Genomic DNA, 15,227 nt, shown 5'->3' on the forward strand with positions numbered 1-15,227 from the left:
GGGTACCATCTAAACCAAGTTGGTCTTGCTTTCCATATAAAAATCTTATCAGCCACATCAGTTTCTTACCATTATCTCAAAACTAGTAAAATTGTGTATGTGTTTCTCGCTTTTACATGACTTACACATTTTTTTCTTTTTTACTATTGATCAGTTATTTATTGAAATAAAAAATGCAATATTATACAGTGTTAAAACAGACTTTTTTTACAAACCTATTAAAAAAAATAATTTAATTAGGAAATTAAATCTACCAGAATGCATTTCTGCTTCTTCATAAACAAATCAGCATTATTGTTATAGTGTAAGCTGATTTGCCTATTTCAGGAATAAATGGACTAATCCATACACAATAAATACAGTCACTACTAAATACTGTGGCAATTACTACTAGCAGTTATGGCCCCAGAATCATGATGTGTACTTTTGTACCATACTTCTATTAATGCACTTTTAATGATTATACAACAATGTTTATATTGATTATTACCGACCAAGTCACAACAATTATAATTAATATAATAATAAATTGCTTTTTTGGCTCTTTGAAATTTAAAAGTATTTAAAATGTTGAATAGAAAGTTATTTAATCTGGCTTAAAAATCCTTCTAATTCAACATGAAATATCATCCCCTCCATCAATAAAAAATGTCTCTTATAGAATTGTTAATAAAATTAACAATCATTTTTGCATTCCGAACGTATTTTTTACAAATAAACTTCAGCCTATACCTGACTTATCCACCAAGTTTCACTTCTGAATGGCCAACAGGCTTTGTTTTATAAACATTCAATGTTATCCTTCAAATGTGTACATCTGCTTTGATCAATACTGAGTGTTACATAATAGTCAGGAAGAGTTTTTGGTGAACAAAGAGGTGTTGTGAAGGATGGTGAGCAGTTTCAATAGGTTTTATACTAAATCAGCTTTACACTCACCAGATCTTATTCCTCCACCTCAGATCTTCATCTGTGGGTTTGTCTCAAAGATAACATTTATCAAAACAATGCCAAACTATTCCCAAACTGAAAGTGTGATCATTGAAAAAATCAGGTATCTCTCGAGAGAGTAGTAGGTCACATGTATTTTTTAGGGGGGAGGGGGTCACCTTGTATATATAAAGTAAAAAATAACCCACTCTATCACCAGACACTATTCTCTTGACATTGTCCTGATATTGTTGATGATGATACAGGGTTAAACTCCTCAAAACACCACCTGACATGCTGCACATTGACATTGCCCTGATTTTGTAAGTGTTTTAAATTGACTTATTATTAAGTAAATTTTTTAAATGCTCTCTAATTCTAGCTGTTCTACCTTAATGGTGTTCTTTTGTTTGCTCTCCAGGTGAAAGGAGAGTAACGAGTGTTGCAAGGTTAATTCAACTTGACGGCACTCGTACTATTACTTACTGAAAGCACACACAGAGTGGAACGATAAAAGTGTCGCCCTAAAGAAAACAACACTACAGCTTTATTTTAAAACTTTTATTGAAAAAAATCAATTCAGTTAACTTGATTGTATCTGCCTTCAGCCTCAATAACTACCTCGATACAGGTCCGGAACTGGGAGCATACCTTTTCCACAAGCGCCGGCGGGAACTTAGCAAATACTCGGCAATGTGTGGTGGTCAGGTTGGCTTTGGTATTGTGGGAGGTCATGTTGGTGATGTTAGTGATGTATGACCAAACGAAGTAGTCCAGCAGGTTCAAGTTGGGGAAGTGGTAGGAGGGGGCAGTGAAAGAAGTGTACGAAGTCGTAGCACTCCTTTTGAAGCCAAGCCTGAGCCTCTTTGGACTTGTGGGCTGGTGCCAAGTCCTGCTGCCACACCCAAGGTCTGCCAGCGGCCACCTGATTGTACCAAGGGACCACCAAACTTTTCAGCACATCCAGGTACACTTTGGTGTTGACTTTCAAGCCGACTTCAAAGATGTGAGGTGGCATGATGTAGCCCTCACTTGAAACCATACCAAAGACCATAACCATAGCCGGAAACATTGTTTTCATCACCCTGGGCACATCCCTGTTCATGGCAATCCAGCGATGCAATTTGAAGGTGCTGGCAATGGTCCTGTTGTCATAACTTGGATCGGTAGAGAGCATGAGTTGTACAGTGGCACATCTCCAATCTCACTCATTGAACATTGTGTCACTTTCAGACATGACATATTGTTCTTGGGATTTGTACACAGTTGGCCAACTAGTAGATGGTCCACAATAAAAACAGAAAACCGGTTTTTATTAAACAGAAATTGCTACTATATATATATATATATATATATATATATATATATATATATATATTGATTAAAGCTGATGAATTTCTTAACATTTGAAAAATTAAAAGAAATCTCATGGCAAACAGTAAATTATAGATGTTGATGTAAGTAAAAAGTTTCTAACTGTCCTACATAATTTTTCAATAAATGGACTTTTTGTATAAAAAAATTAATGAATATGAAACCTTTTATAAAAAATGGACATTTTCAACTTTGAATAATGATTATTTTAATCTGTTAATTCAATCAAGGACAGTTGAAATATATGTTCAAAGTTGAAAATCTCAAGTATGTTTTATTTTTTTATCAAAAAAATACATTTTTTTAATGATCGTGGTGGACTGTTTGGTAATAACATCTATAGTTTACATAAATTTGTGTTTCCTAAGCCATTTTTTTTTTAAATATGAAGAAATTCATTTTTGCATTGAAACATATTTTACACTACAACTGGATTTATCATACCATATATATCTTGCATAAAGTGGATTTTCCCCTATTTAATTGACCAGTATAGCTCCATAAACAAAAGGTCTGTAAAAAGTTGTTTTTAATTCATTTCCCAATAAAGTTGCTTATGTCATGAAAAAAGAAAAATTTACTTTTTGATGCCATTAATCAATTTAACTATTTCATCCAGATTAATACGTTAGTTTGTTTTGTCTTATTAAGGGAAAGGTGAGAAAGCTTTTACCCTCTCATTAATATGTACTACATCCATTACCCATTACACTGTTATTTAGTAAGATACATATTTTTTTTTTTTTTGCTTTACTAGTTTTTAACATTGCAGGTGTGCACTTCTCAAATATATAATTCCAGATGGATATGTGGAATTATAAATAGTTATCTATATTTATATTTCTTATTGTAAGCGGAATAAAAGTTCATAAGTTATATTATGCTCTCCTGTTGTTATTACAATTTATTCTGCTTACGATAATAGATACAAACTTCAATAACTCTTTAGAGCATAGATGACTATAGTTTCAATTCAAGGAAGATAATCACCGACAATGAAGCCACGTATATTTAGAGAACTACTGCTGCTTTATAAAATTGAAAACATTAATTTACTTTTGTTTAGTTTTAAGATGAAACAAAGAGAGCATTTATGAAAAATACTATTGCGTGATTTTTTTTTTTTTTTCGCATTTGTTATAATTACTGTCTTAATTAAAGCTGGGACTCTGTCATGCAACAGATATGAGATAAAAAAAAATTCATACTTTCTTTTTAAAGCACAACGGAACCATAATGCAGTAACATGCTTCACTGTATATATACTCTTCTGAATGTTAAAGAATTTGAAAATGACTTTGAAGCCTTTAAACTGGCAAATAGAAACTAAGTAGAATTTTTAGCATGTTAAAAATTGGAACAAGTTGTAGCCAATTGACTTAGTGCTTTAAGCAAAATTGATTGTCGAATTTGTGCTCATTTTTGCGTTAAATACTAATCACAATTAATACCTAACTGTCCATTGAAGGGATACCGTAATACTTAGTTCGCTGCACCTTATCATAACAAACGTCTGTACAAAATTTTAGTCAGATCGGCTCAGTAGTTTCTGAAAAAAAGTAGAATGAAGAAGCGGACAGTGTAAGAGGAATGTAATGTAGATTGTTGGCTTGAATTAAAGGCAAAATGTAAGTGTTATGGTTCAATTATGCTTTAAACTAAAGGAAAACATGCATTTATGATGGCGCCTCTGTTGTATGAAAGAACCCAAGTCAGTCTTCGTTAATGTTAGATGTTGATTCTATTCAGATTGAATCAAAGATAACTGAAGGAAAAGACGTCAAACCTCTTGGTAATGAAGACCACCAAGCCGTTGGTGGGACTATGTCACCTCCGTCAGCACAGGTAAAACTTATCTGCAGTGAAGCCTCCTTTGGGATCGACTGATTCAAATGAAAATCAATTAAATGATACCGTAGCTCTTAATTCATATATATATATTTATATATGTGTGTGTGTGTATAAATTCAACCACTTATTTGCCTCCATAAACCTGTAAATTAAAAAAATTAAAAGATAATGATAGTAATAATTATATATATATATATATATATATATATATATAATTAAAATTCCCATAAAAAAGTTGGTTGAGAGCTTAATAGAGCTTATTACTAAAGCTCTAAATATGTAATAATGTGTTGAGTTTAATTTTTAAAAAAACAACATTTTATTCATACAATCGTTCCTTCCCATTTCAGTTGATAAATTTTAAAAAAATGTTTCTGGCTTTTATTCATTGAAAAAAATTTAATGAGGAACCCTTTGAATTATATCTTGGACTTATCAATGTCAAGACAAATGTGTTTTGGAAGGGACAGAAACTATCGAACAAATAAATTTGTTTTTAAAAAGTAAACCCAAAATGTTATTGCATTATATATATGTATACCCTACAAGCAATTATTTATAATGATCAGGTTTTTATAATAACACAGACTTAAATGACCTGTAATTTTCTCTATCTCTCCTGAATACTAGTCTAGTCTAATAATATTAAATCAGGAGTGTTATAGGGTTATAGGCATAAAAATATGAAAAACAGAGAAAGGGGTTAATGTAACATGGTCGTTACTTTTTAAATGTGTCGTTACATTTCAAACCTCTTGGATCCACACGCTGTCTGACACCACTGCAAAAGAACAAACGAATAAAATAGGAAAGAAACAAAAATCCGACTCTACATTTTTTTAAAAGTGCAAATGAACTGCATTTATTCATAGTACTTCCAAAACAACGAATTTCATTATCTTTCCAAAGTCTTTTTGTGCACAGATGTGCTTTTTAAAAGTCTCTGTTGCTGCCACCTCACGCCAGCGCCAGCCAATGCTTTCTCACCCCCAACTTTCACATGCCCATCTTCCCTGGCATGCAATTTGCTTCCCTTTTTGATCACATGGTGTATTTTTCTCTCTTTTTCTTGTGATGCAAGCCTGTGCACACTTGCTAATTTGCATACGTGCTTTAACAGCTGCTCCTTATACTTTCGCTATCCAGGCATCCCTCATCTGCTGCTGATTCGCTCACATGCGCCCATATACACTTTGTTACATTAAGAAGAAGCCAGCAGATGAAGGAACAAAGAAAAACACAGTCCAAAAAGGAATGAGTATAAAAGACTAGGATATAACATAGTGTATTTAACTGTTATTCTGAGTGCAGTTTGATTTGACTAGGCTAATGTTCTGGAGAGGTGGAGAAATGTACAAGATAATAGGTTATTATGGCCATCCATAAATTAAAAGAAAAGTCTGATTTTCACAAATAGATGCTTTTTGGGTTTGTATATATGGAATTGATTGCTACTTTAATTTCTGTCCTTTTAGTGACCTGGATCCTATCACCTCATTTTACTCCCCCCCCCCCCCCAAAAAAAAATATATAAGCTTTTTATGTGCATGGCTTTTATGTATTTCGTACCTGTGATTTAAGGGTGAAATAAAAGCTGACTTCTTTTTTGGTCATATATTTGTATATTCCTATTAAGTTTACATGCACTGTGGTTTGTTGACTTTTTAATCAGTTCTTTTTCAGTGTTAGAAGCATACAACAACGTTTATAGTTCATTTTGTTTTGTTTTTTTATCTGTGCTTTGGTGGTGGTATATCTAAGGTTGAAAGTTGGACATTAGAATGTTATCCAGGATACTGAAAAGTTGTTTTGATAAGATTATATATATATATATAATGTGACAAAAAAAAAAAAAAAAAAGTAAATTCCAGCCACAAAAATGTTTATTCCCCAGTAAAGAGATTCATTTTTAATAGTGTTTTTTTCATTTGTCCAGACGATGATTTCAAGTATATCTTAAATCTTCAAGAACAATTATTCAGCAAAAAAAAAATCCTCTGGATTTATAAGTAACTGTCTATTGAGATTAAACACAGAAAGTTTGACTACAAAACAATGAATAATGAAAATGCAACTAGCTTTGAAACACTTATAAAAATGTATAAAATTGCTTTTTCGTAGGTGCTCATGTTTACAAAGGTAATAAATAAATGATTATTTATTCAGTATTGGGTAGACACAGTGGCCTAGAAAGAAAATGGTTGCTTAGTTCAAGTTTTATGTAAAAACTGAAACTGAAAAAAATCTTTACCTAACATATCTATATAATACTAAAAGTCTATGGATCTTGTATGTTTGCAATCAGATTTCCGGTTTTCAACATCCGGTTGCGCATGCGTAAATAGCAACGTCTTCAATCCGTTATTCCAATTCCGGAATTTTTATATCGCTTTTAATACAAACAATTTCATTTAATTTGATCAAATAGTTATTTATATATACAAATAATACATAGATTCATAGATAATTATAATATATATTATAAAATCTATTTATCTATGAATCTATTAATAATATGAAATATTACCCTATACAATTTATGGAAAGAAAACACCTCTCACTTTCCCTCTAATAGATTTCAACACTCCTACTCCCTCTGTTTTCGTTACGTACGCGAGAAATAGTTACGTGTATGTATGAGAGAGAGAAAAAGGGGGCGATGTAAAACTGGATAGAGTTATCCCCCTTAACTAATGCAGACCTTTTTACTAGAGGGCGTTATTACAAAAAAATTTCTTTTTCTTCTTCCCATGTTTTTTAAAGTCGTCTGCTTACATTTCCAAACGGAAAGCTGAATCGGTAAATGCACACATTTCTATTACATTAAATAGTGTTTTCCTTTACACAATGGGTACTGAATGTTTGCTTAAATTAAATGAAAAAAGTTACATTTTATTTTCATTTTCTATTTAAAAAGCCATTATTAACATGTGGAGAGTGTTTTTTTTATTATTCTGTACTTTCAACTAACAATTTCATTTAAAAGATGATATATCAAAATTTGAATTTAACTATAATAAGGATTATGATACCTGTTCAGTGCATATTTACCTATAAGTATGACCAACCACTTATAATTCAGTAACTGTAATTTAAAAAAAAAATAACAATTATAATAAACAGAACGACTCATAGAAATCTATCTATATTCTTTTTCATTTTAATATACTTTCATAGAAATGCCTCTGTTATGTAAAAAAAAACTATTTTCTTTATGCCACAAGTGTCACGCTCATACATGAATTCCATAGCTAATATAACGTACTGACCCAACGGGTCACGGGTGGTCTAGTAATTTATAAAGTAAGAAAAGTTTGCTTCATTCAAAAAAATTATTTTCTCTTGAATGAGGAAATCCATTTTCTTTTTAACATTTCCATCTCCAACCATCAAGTGAATATAAATACTGCTCAATGCGCATAGTAAATTACTGATTTCACGCTTCCAAGACTTGGCTATAAACTGATGCTTGGAAATCAATTGAATCATTTTGAAATTGTCACACCGCTTTGTGGCAAGTTGAAATATTATTTCTTCAGTCCACATGAAATCATTGTCATAAACATCATTTACAAGACTTGTTAGATGCATTCTAAAAACTCAGCAGCCATTTTCTTTTTAGGCCGTTGTATCTACACATTACCATTTATTCTACACAGCTGATAACATGAAAAAAATTTACGACTCATACAGAATATGAACCTATTCTATGAAGAGAGACCGTTTACTTCTACCAACTCAAAAAAGCAAAGATCTAAATTGTTAGAAATTTGATCCATAATCTCCTTGGTTACATTGGTTAAAGCAGCATCATCTGAAGATCAACCCCTTCGCAGACACAAGTTTGATTCCTGTTCAAGTCACATGTTTCTCTTATGTATACATTTATACCGTGTTTGGAACAATAAACTAATGTACTTTGCTATAATTTATTTTTAAAAAAATAGTTAATCTAGTTTGGCGGTTTGCTAATAGGGAGACATTCTTAAATTAAACACTGAAGAAGAAAAATCATTTAAAGGGAATAACTGCCTTTTTAGCTTAGATACTAAACCTGACAAAACAAAGGCATGGTTTTAGAACAAAGAAATATTTACAAAACAAATTTGAACATGATGGATTCCGAGCAATGCTGGGTCTATTCAGCTAATAAATAGTTTATTGTCTTTTTCATAATTTTATCACACTATCAACGATGATGGCAGACATAATATTGTACTAATTGTTGCATGGTTGTTACAAGTATTTGTACCAAGTTTTTAGCAATCATCATCATCATCATCATCATCATCATCATCATCATCATCATCATCATCATCACTTTCACTCTCACATTGCTTTCAAAGAGATATTAAGTACTGTTGTTTATTCATATTCTGTATATTTAAAATTGGCGAGTTTGCATTTTCTGTTGTTATTATTCAAAAAAATATTCCCGCTTATTACAATAAAGAAATCAATATTCTGAATTTAACGATTTTGTTTTCGTGCTAATTACATTAACAAAATGCAACCAAAAATGTTCTAAAAAATTTGAATTTAGTTTAAACTAGCAAATGCATTCTCTATTTGATCACATATGTTTGTTTGTTTAATTGTTTTTGACTATTAAAATAATTTCCAATATAATTGGTAATGTTTACTCATACATTAATTTGTTTTTTAATTTATCGCTTGAATGCTTGAATTCATGTTTTGAAACCTGATGTAAACCATCAATCTATGATGTCACGTCAAAGCTATAATTATTTTGTTAAGGTAATGTTTAAAGCTCTATTTTCAACGCAGTACAAATAGCTTAGTTGGTAGACCCTCCAACTGGAGATCTCAAGGTTTTGCTTTCAATTTCCGATTATGGCATCTGTTTTATTTGTTAGAATTTTTTTTTTTTTTTTTACTATTAATGAAATATTCTCTGTTTCTAAAAGTATTTCTCGTAACATCTCTGCTATTTCAAAATGAGATACATTCCGCAGTCTACAATTTACAAAAAAAGTGTGAGTGACGGATAAAATCTTTATTATTATGTATTTTGTGTATTTTTTTAAATTAACAACATGTTATTTAATTTTCTAAACGATTTTTTAATCATTGCTGTAAATTATTTTATCAGTTGATACACTTTTGGCCATGTTTTCACAAGTGTCTTGGTCCTTATAAACCTTGAATTATACTTATCAGTCATTTTTGGTTAATATCTTTGAATTTTTTTTTTTTTTTAAGAATCCGCTCATTAAAAATATTAAAATGTAAATTTATATTTTTGGTTTAATTATTTCACTTTTAAAACTAATGATTAATATTTGAAATATACAAGATGTTTTTTCATCCATTTTTTTTTGTTTTTTTCTTCTGAAATACTACTATATATATTTATCATTTCAATATGTATATCATTGAATTCTTTTCAAAGATCGAGTCACGGAAACTTGATTTTAAGGACAAGGCACAGCCAAAAATTGGATCCCTTGATTATCAGCCTGCAGGAGAATATGTTCAAGTAAGTTACTTTTGGATGAAACACACATGCACAAACTCTTTTGTGTGTGTGTGTGTGTGTGTGTGTGTGTGTGTGTGTGTGTGTGTGTGTGATTTTTTAATAGAAACTAAACCACCTGTTGAGTCAATATTTGTTATATATTATTAAATATCTATATACTGCTGATACTTTGTTTGATTGTTATCATACACACTTTATATATATATATATATATATATATATATATATATATATATATATATATATACGAAAGATTCGGATGCAAAATGCGACAATTCCAATTATTTTAAATTGAGTAATTGAACAATATAATGGTGAATATATAAAAACTAGACTTCAACAAAAGTTTATTTTTTATTGAAAGCAAAAAACCAAGAATCACGCTGGTATCATATTATGTAAAATATGGTTTTGAAGTGTGATGAAATGTAACAGTTTTTCTAGTGACAGCTTCATAATTTTGAAATTGGGTTTATCGTATTTTGGAATTGAACTGAATTTATTTATATATATATATATATATATATGTATATATATATATATAAACATATATATATATATATATAAACAAAATGTCTATATTCTAAATTCAAAGATGTTCATCTTACCGTTTATTTCTTTCAGCATGTTAAAAGGTTCGATTCTTAGCAGTACCTGTTTCATAGCACAGAAACAATCATATAATTATTATGTCAATTTTTTAAATATTTTCTGCCCTGATTCTTCAGAAAAATAAGAACTCATTAACTTTAAAAAGAAAAGAAAAAAGAATTTGGATATGATTACATAAATCCAAAAATATCTAAAGAGTAGTTGCAATTGTGTTTTATGATATTTACGCCAACTTTGATTAAGATTATATATAATTCAAATCTAAAGTTGGTTGATAGCTCAATTGTTCTTATATTACTACAGCTCTAATATATAATAATGTAATAATGTTCTGATTTTACTTTGAAATTTTTTTTATTCATTTTTATCGTTTCTGCTCCTTTCAATTGATGTTTTTTTGATGCGGGATCGGATTTTGCTAATTCCTACCCTTTGATGAGAAGGAAAGTATATCTTTGAAACTCTGCGGATTAAGGACTATCCACTTATTTAGTGTTTCCTTTTCGGATTAAATATGTTTTTAACTCATTTCAAAGTGTTTTTTTAACATATTTTATTAACTGCTTTCTCGTGTATATATATATATATATATATATATATATATATATGTTACTGTATAGTTTTTATACCTTCATTTTCTCTCTTTATTTACTCCTATATATACATATAGAGAGAGAGACATACACAAATACACACACACACACACATAATATATACACATATATACACACACACATATATATACACACACACATATATGTATATACACATATGCACACACACACAGATATATATGAATACCCACACATAGAAATATAGATATAACTTATCTAAATAAAGGGATGCTCAATATTACAGGTAAAGCGTTAGTATAAGAGAAAATTAAGATGAAAATAAAATTTACCTTATTTATTATTTTATCAAATATTCAAAACAAGGAATAAAAAGATTTTTTTCATACTATGGAGTAACTCACAGATAAATGTATGTGTACATATATATAGAGATATATGTGTGTGTGTGTGTGTGTGTGCATAATTATCCCGGTTGATTCTGACAAACACACTAATATAATTTATTATTATCTATGATTACTGGTATTAGTGGTTCCAATCCATGCTGAGCATAACTCTGTTCCTCAGCAGCTTTAAATCTCATAAGATCAACAAATGTAATCCCAGGTATCAGTTAAGTGTTTGAGGAAATAACAAAAAACAAACTCATCTGTTGTTGGTTTTGTCCTCATTTTAAACTAACAAGACTTGACATGTTTATTACATTTTTTTTTGTCTATTATATGGCTTCATATCGTATGGATAAGTTGTTATAGGAAAAATTGCATTATGTTTTTTTTATTTATTCACATAAGTTAGAAATCATTTCTAGTTTTGGATGGAAAATGATCAGAGAGAATGATAAGCCTCTCGGAACGTGCCGACCCGATAAGAATTTACTTCGAAGCAAAATATTATGGCTTGATGCTTCTAAAGGAAGATGTTTAGACCGAAGACCAAGTGAAGTCAAACTTCCTTTCATAGATCTTGGCTGGCATGCCTCCTCAAAAGTAAATTCATTTTCAAATCTTTCTTACACGCCCAGAGGAGGAAACCATGTTGTGCCAGAGCTAAACCGGAAAGTAAAAATGGCAAACGATATTGGACTGCAAGTAAAATCTCATGAAAATGGCAGCCATATTTCTACAGATAGAGGTGGGCAGAACAGAATTGCCAATCATCAGCTGAGGTGGATGGCAGTGCCTAAGGTCGGTTCACTTGAAAACATCAATCATCGTCCCGGCGGAGGCAAAGTCATCATCAAAACTTACAAGACTCACTGGAACCAGCCAGCAAAAGTTAACTCCTTTGAGAAATTTAACATTTTGTCTCCAAGGATTAAAAGGAGTTAATTAGGAAAACACTTTTTAGTTTCAAGGTAGGCAATTCAACATGATTCTTAAGTGATCTCAACCACCATACTCTCTTCTCCTTGTTTTTTCTTCAATTATGTTTTTGAAGCACATTGTTATCCTTAGCTTTAGTCAACTATTATTTTCATTACGTAATCCTGTTAAGACTCACCTTGTGTCTTTCAATCGTAGGTGTGTCTTTTTTCTTTATGGGATTCTTATGGAGGGTTTTGCTCTCGATCAGAAATCAACTCTGAAACTTCTCAGTCTTTCTTTCTCATCAAATCTTTCTTGAATCTCATATATTAGATCCATTGCTCCTTCTGCTTCCCGTAAAGTCGTTTCTCTCTATCGCTTTAAACACTTTTTCACACACGAGACTATTATCTATCTCTATAAATCTACTATCAGATCTTGTATGGTGTACTTTTGTCATATTTGGGCTAGTAAAGCTTTGTCCCATTTGAGGGTTAAGGCACAGAAACGTATCTGTAATTTGATTGGCCCAACCCTTTTCTTCCTCTCTGTAACTGCTTTCAGACTTTTCTATAAATACTATTATGGCATGAGTTCATTCCAAATTGTCTGATTTATTCCATACTTCCTTTGTTTCAGCTTGTTTGACTTGTTGGTCTAATGGTCTTCAACAATTTGCTGTTTTAATACTTCATTGTAATACTACATCCTATTTCAGTTGGTCCTTTTCAAAAACTGAAGACTTTTGGATCTCTTTTCCTGATGACTATTTTCCTTCTACCTATAGCTTGACTTTTTTCAAGACCAAAGTCAATATGCATCTATCGGCTTTGTGATAATCACATTTATTTTTCTATATTAATTGAAAGGTTTTTTTTTAAATTTATTTTTTGCTAATAATCATTTCTGGATTTTTATTTATTTATTTATATAGGAAACCAACCGAAATATTTTTACGGTTAATTTTCTTTTTTTATATAACATTAACTTAATTTATTTTTCTCAGTTATTAAACATATATTTTGAATTTATTTTATTGTGTTGATATACATGAAAATGGGAAATAACTATTTTGCTGTTTATTCTTATAGTAAAGCTGAGTTTATTCACGTTTGTTTTATTAAGACATAATAAAATACATGTTAAAATATTCCTCCTTAGTTTTGGGGATTTTATTTAATGTCTATTGCATTTATCTTTTTGTCCCCCGCTCACCTCCTTTTATTTTATGCTGTATTTGTATTTGTCTGTCTGTCTCTCTCTCTCTGACCACGTAAAGGTAATAAAAATGGACAGAATAAAAAGATAGGAATAGTCCATTATAAAAAAATAGGAATAGTCCATTATAAACAATAGGGAATATAACCACATTTAATCCATTGTTGAAGAGAAAAAAAGAGTCAAGCAGAAATATGCAAATTTTGGATTCTGTCTTTTTATTTTTTAATATTTTATTCGTTTTGCAAACTCACTTTTTTCTTGATTCAAACAATTTAACAAATGCTTAATGGATGAACCAAGAGGCTGTAATAGAAACTACTCACAAAAGTGTCAGTGATCTGTTTAGAATGTATAGTGTGGGTATTACGGAAAGAAAAAGAAAAAAAAAAAGAATTTGTGTTTGGATTTTTATATATATGGCATTAATTTGCATATGAAAGGAATAGCTACTTAAAAAGGGACGAATTGGAGAGGATGGACAGATGTTTGTTTGACAACTGAGAAAAAAGTATTTAAACTGATATTTGTCGGTGTAAATTACAGTGTTAGTGAAGAGGAGTTTTCTCAGTTTTTCTTTCAGGTTTTAAAAAGTCATTTTTCTTTTTAGTATTTTATTAAATTTAACAAATGTATAAAATGAGATGGTAAAATGATATTTTATTTTTATTTAATTAACCATGAATTTATATAAACTATTTCTTTTATAATAATCATTCTTCCTTTTTGTTTTTTTTTGTTTTTTCAGGTTGAAGGTCAAAGGTTAACTCATAAAGAAAATGCAGAACCCTGCACAGATAATGGTGTTGATATGTCATAGCTGGAAATGCAACCAAACGGACATAATCTTGTTGCATTAATTCCGACTTCTGTGTTCACTGTCTTTCAGACTCTGTTAAGTAGCTTATTCAACTAGCCCAACAAGCATTACAAGAAGGACAATTGAAAGCGGGAAGAAAGGATCTTTTTTTTTTTTTTTTTGCAGCCGGCTTTTCTTTTCTTTTTCTTCTCTTCATGCCTTTGTCATGGAGGCTGGTTTTTAGAGAGGAGGAGGAGAACATTCAGTCGGACTGATGATGGCAAGTGCATCAGTAGATGCAGCTGTTGGCAAAGAAGAAAAATATACACGCATACACACATGTACACATGATAACAGCAAAATAATTCACCTCAAAATAGAAGCCGCACTCCCTTTTTTATTTTTCATTTTCTTTTTAAATGTTATTTTCCTGTAAATTCCCGCGATAACAAGATGGTGACAGATTTTTTTTTGTTGTTATGAAACAAGAAAGATAGCATTATTTATTTTTTTTATTTAAGTAATTATTACAAAATATTCCACTTAGATTGGGACAAATGTAGATTGAGCTAAATCACAAGACAACATGATAAACACTAAATAATTTAGATACACTAAGTATGGAAAAGCGATACAAAATAATTGCTCAAGAATGAATGTTGTCTTTGGTTTCTTAGTCGGCAAGTCCTAAAACGTTATTCATGATGTTCGCCTAAATTTCACAATTTTATTAAGTCATTCATTTCTTTTTCACTTCCCATATTAATAGGGAATCAAAACTCTGACCATTAAACAGAATCAGTAAACAGTAAAGCGATTAAAACAATTTTAAATTACTATCCAAAATCAGTTTTATCATTTACTATTCAAATATATTGAAATCTTCATTCAAAAAAGAATTTTTTTCTTCCTTTTTTAATCAAACCTAATAATAATATAAATTTCCACCTTTATGTATGTGTGTGTGTATGCTTTGATTAAACGTGTGTGTATATGTATGTATATATAAATAGTGATAACTTTCAGGTATGTCTGTCCTTTGTGTTTCATTCTTAGAAGAT

At 30.4% G+C, this 15,227-nt stretch overlaps 1 protein-coding gene across 1 annotated transcript in view; it reads left to right on the forward strand.

Moving 5' to 3' along the window:
* The window catches only part of LOC145259586 (uncharacterized), a 146,995-nt gene extending 131,983 nt beyond the window's left edge, over positions 1-15,012 (forward strand). The window contains exons 29-31 of the mRNA XM_080117240.1: positions 4,054-4,149; positions 9,569-9,655; positions 14,116-15,012. Of these exons, the coding sequence (XP_079973366.1) occupies positions 4,054-4,149; positions 9,569-9,655; positions 14,116-14,187 (255 nt within the window). The 3' untranslated portion in view covers positions 14,188-15,012. The remainder of the gene's footprint in view (positions 1-4,053; positions 4,150-9,568; positions 9,656-14,115) is intronic.
* Positions 15,013-15,227: the final 215 nt, after the last annotated feature.

The sequence above is a fragment of the Euprymna scolopes genome, chromosome 35 (genome assembly GCF_053919585.1).
Source record: "Euprymna scolopes isolate OS-2025 chromosome 35, ASM5391958v1, whole genome shotgun sequence".
Taxonomy (NCBI): domain Eukaryota; kingdom Metazoa; phylum Mollusca; class Cephalopoda; order Sepiida; family Sepiolidae; genus Euprymna; species Euprymna scolopes.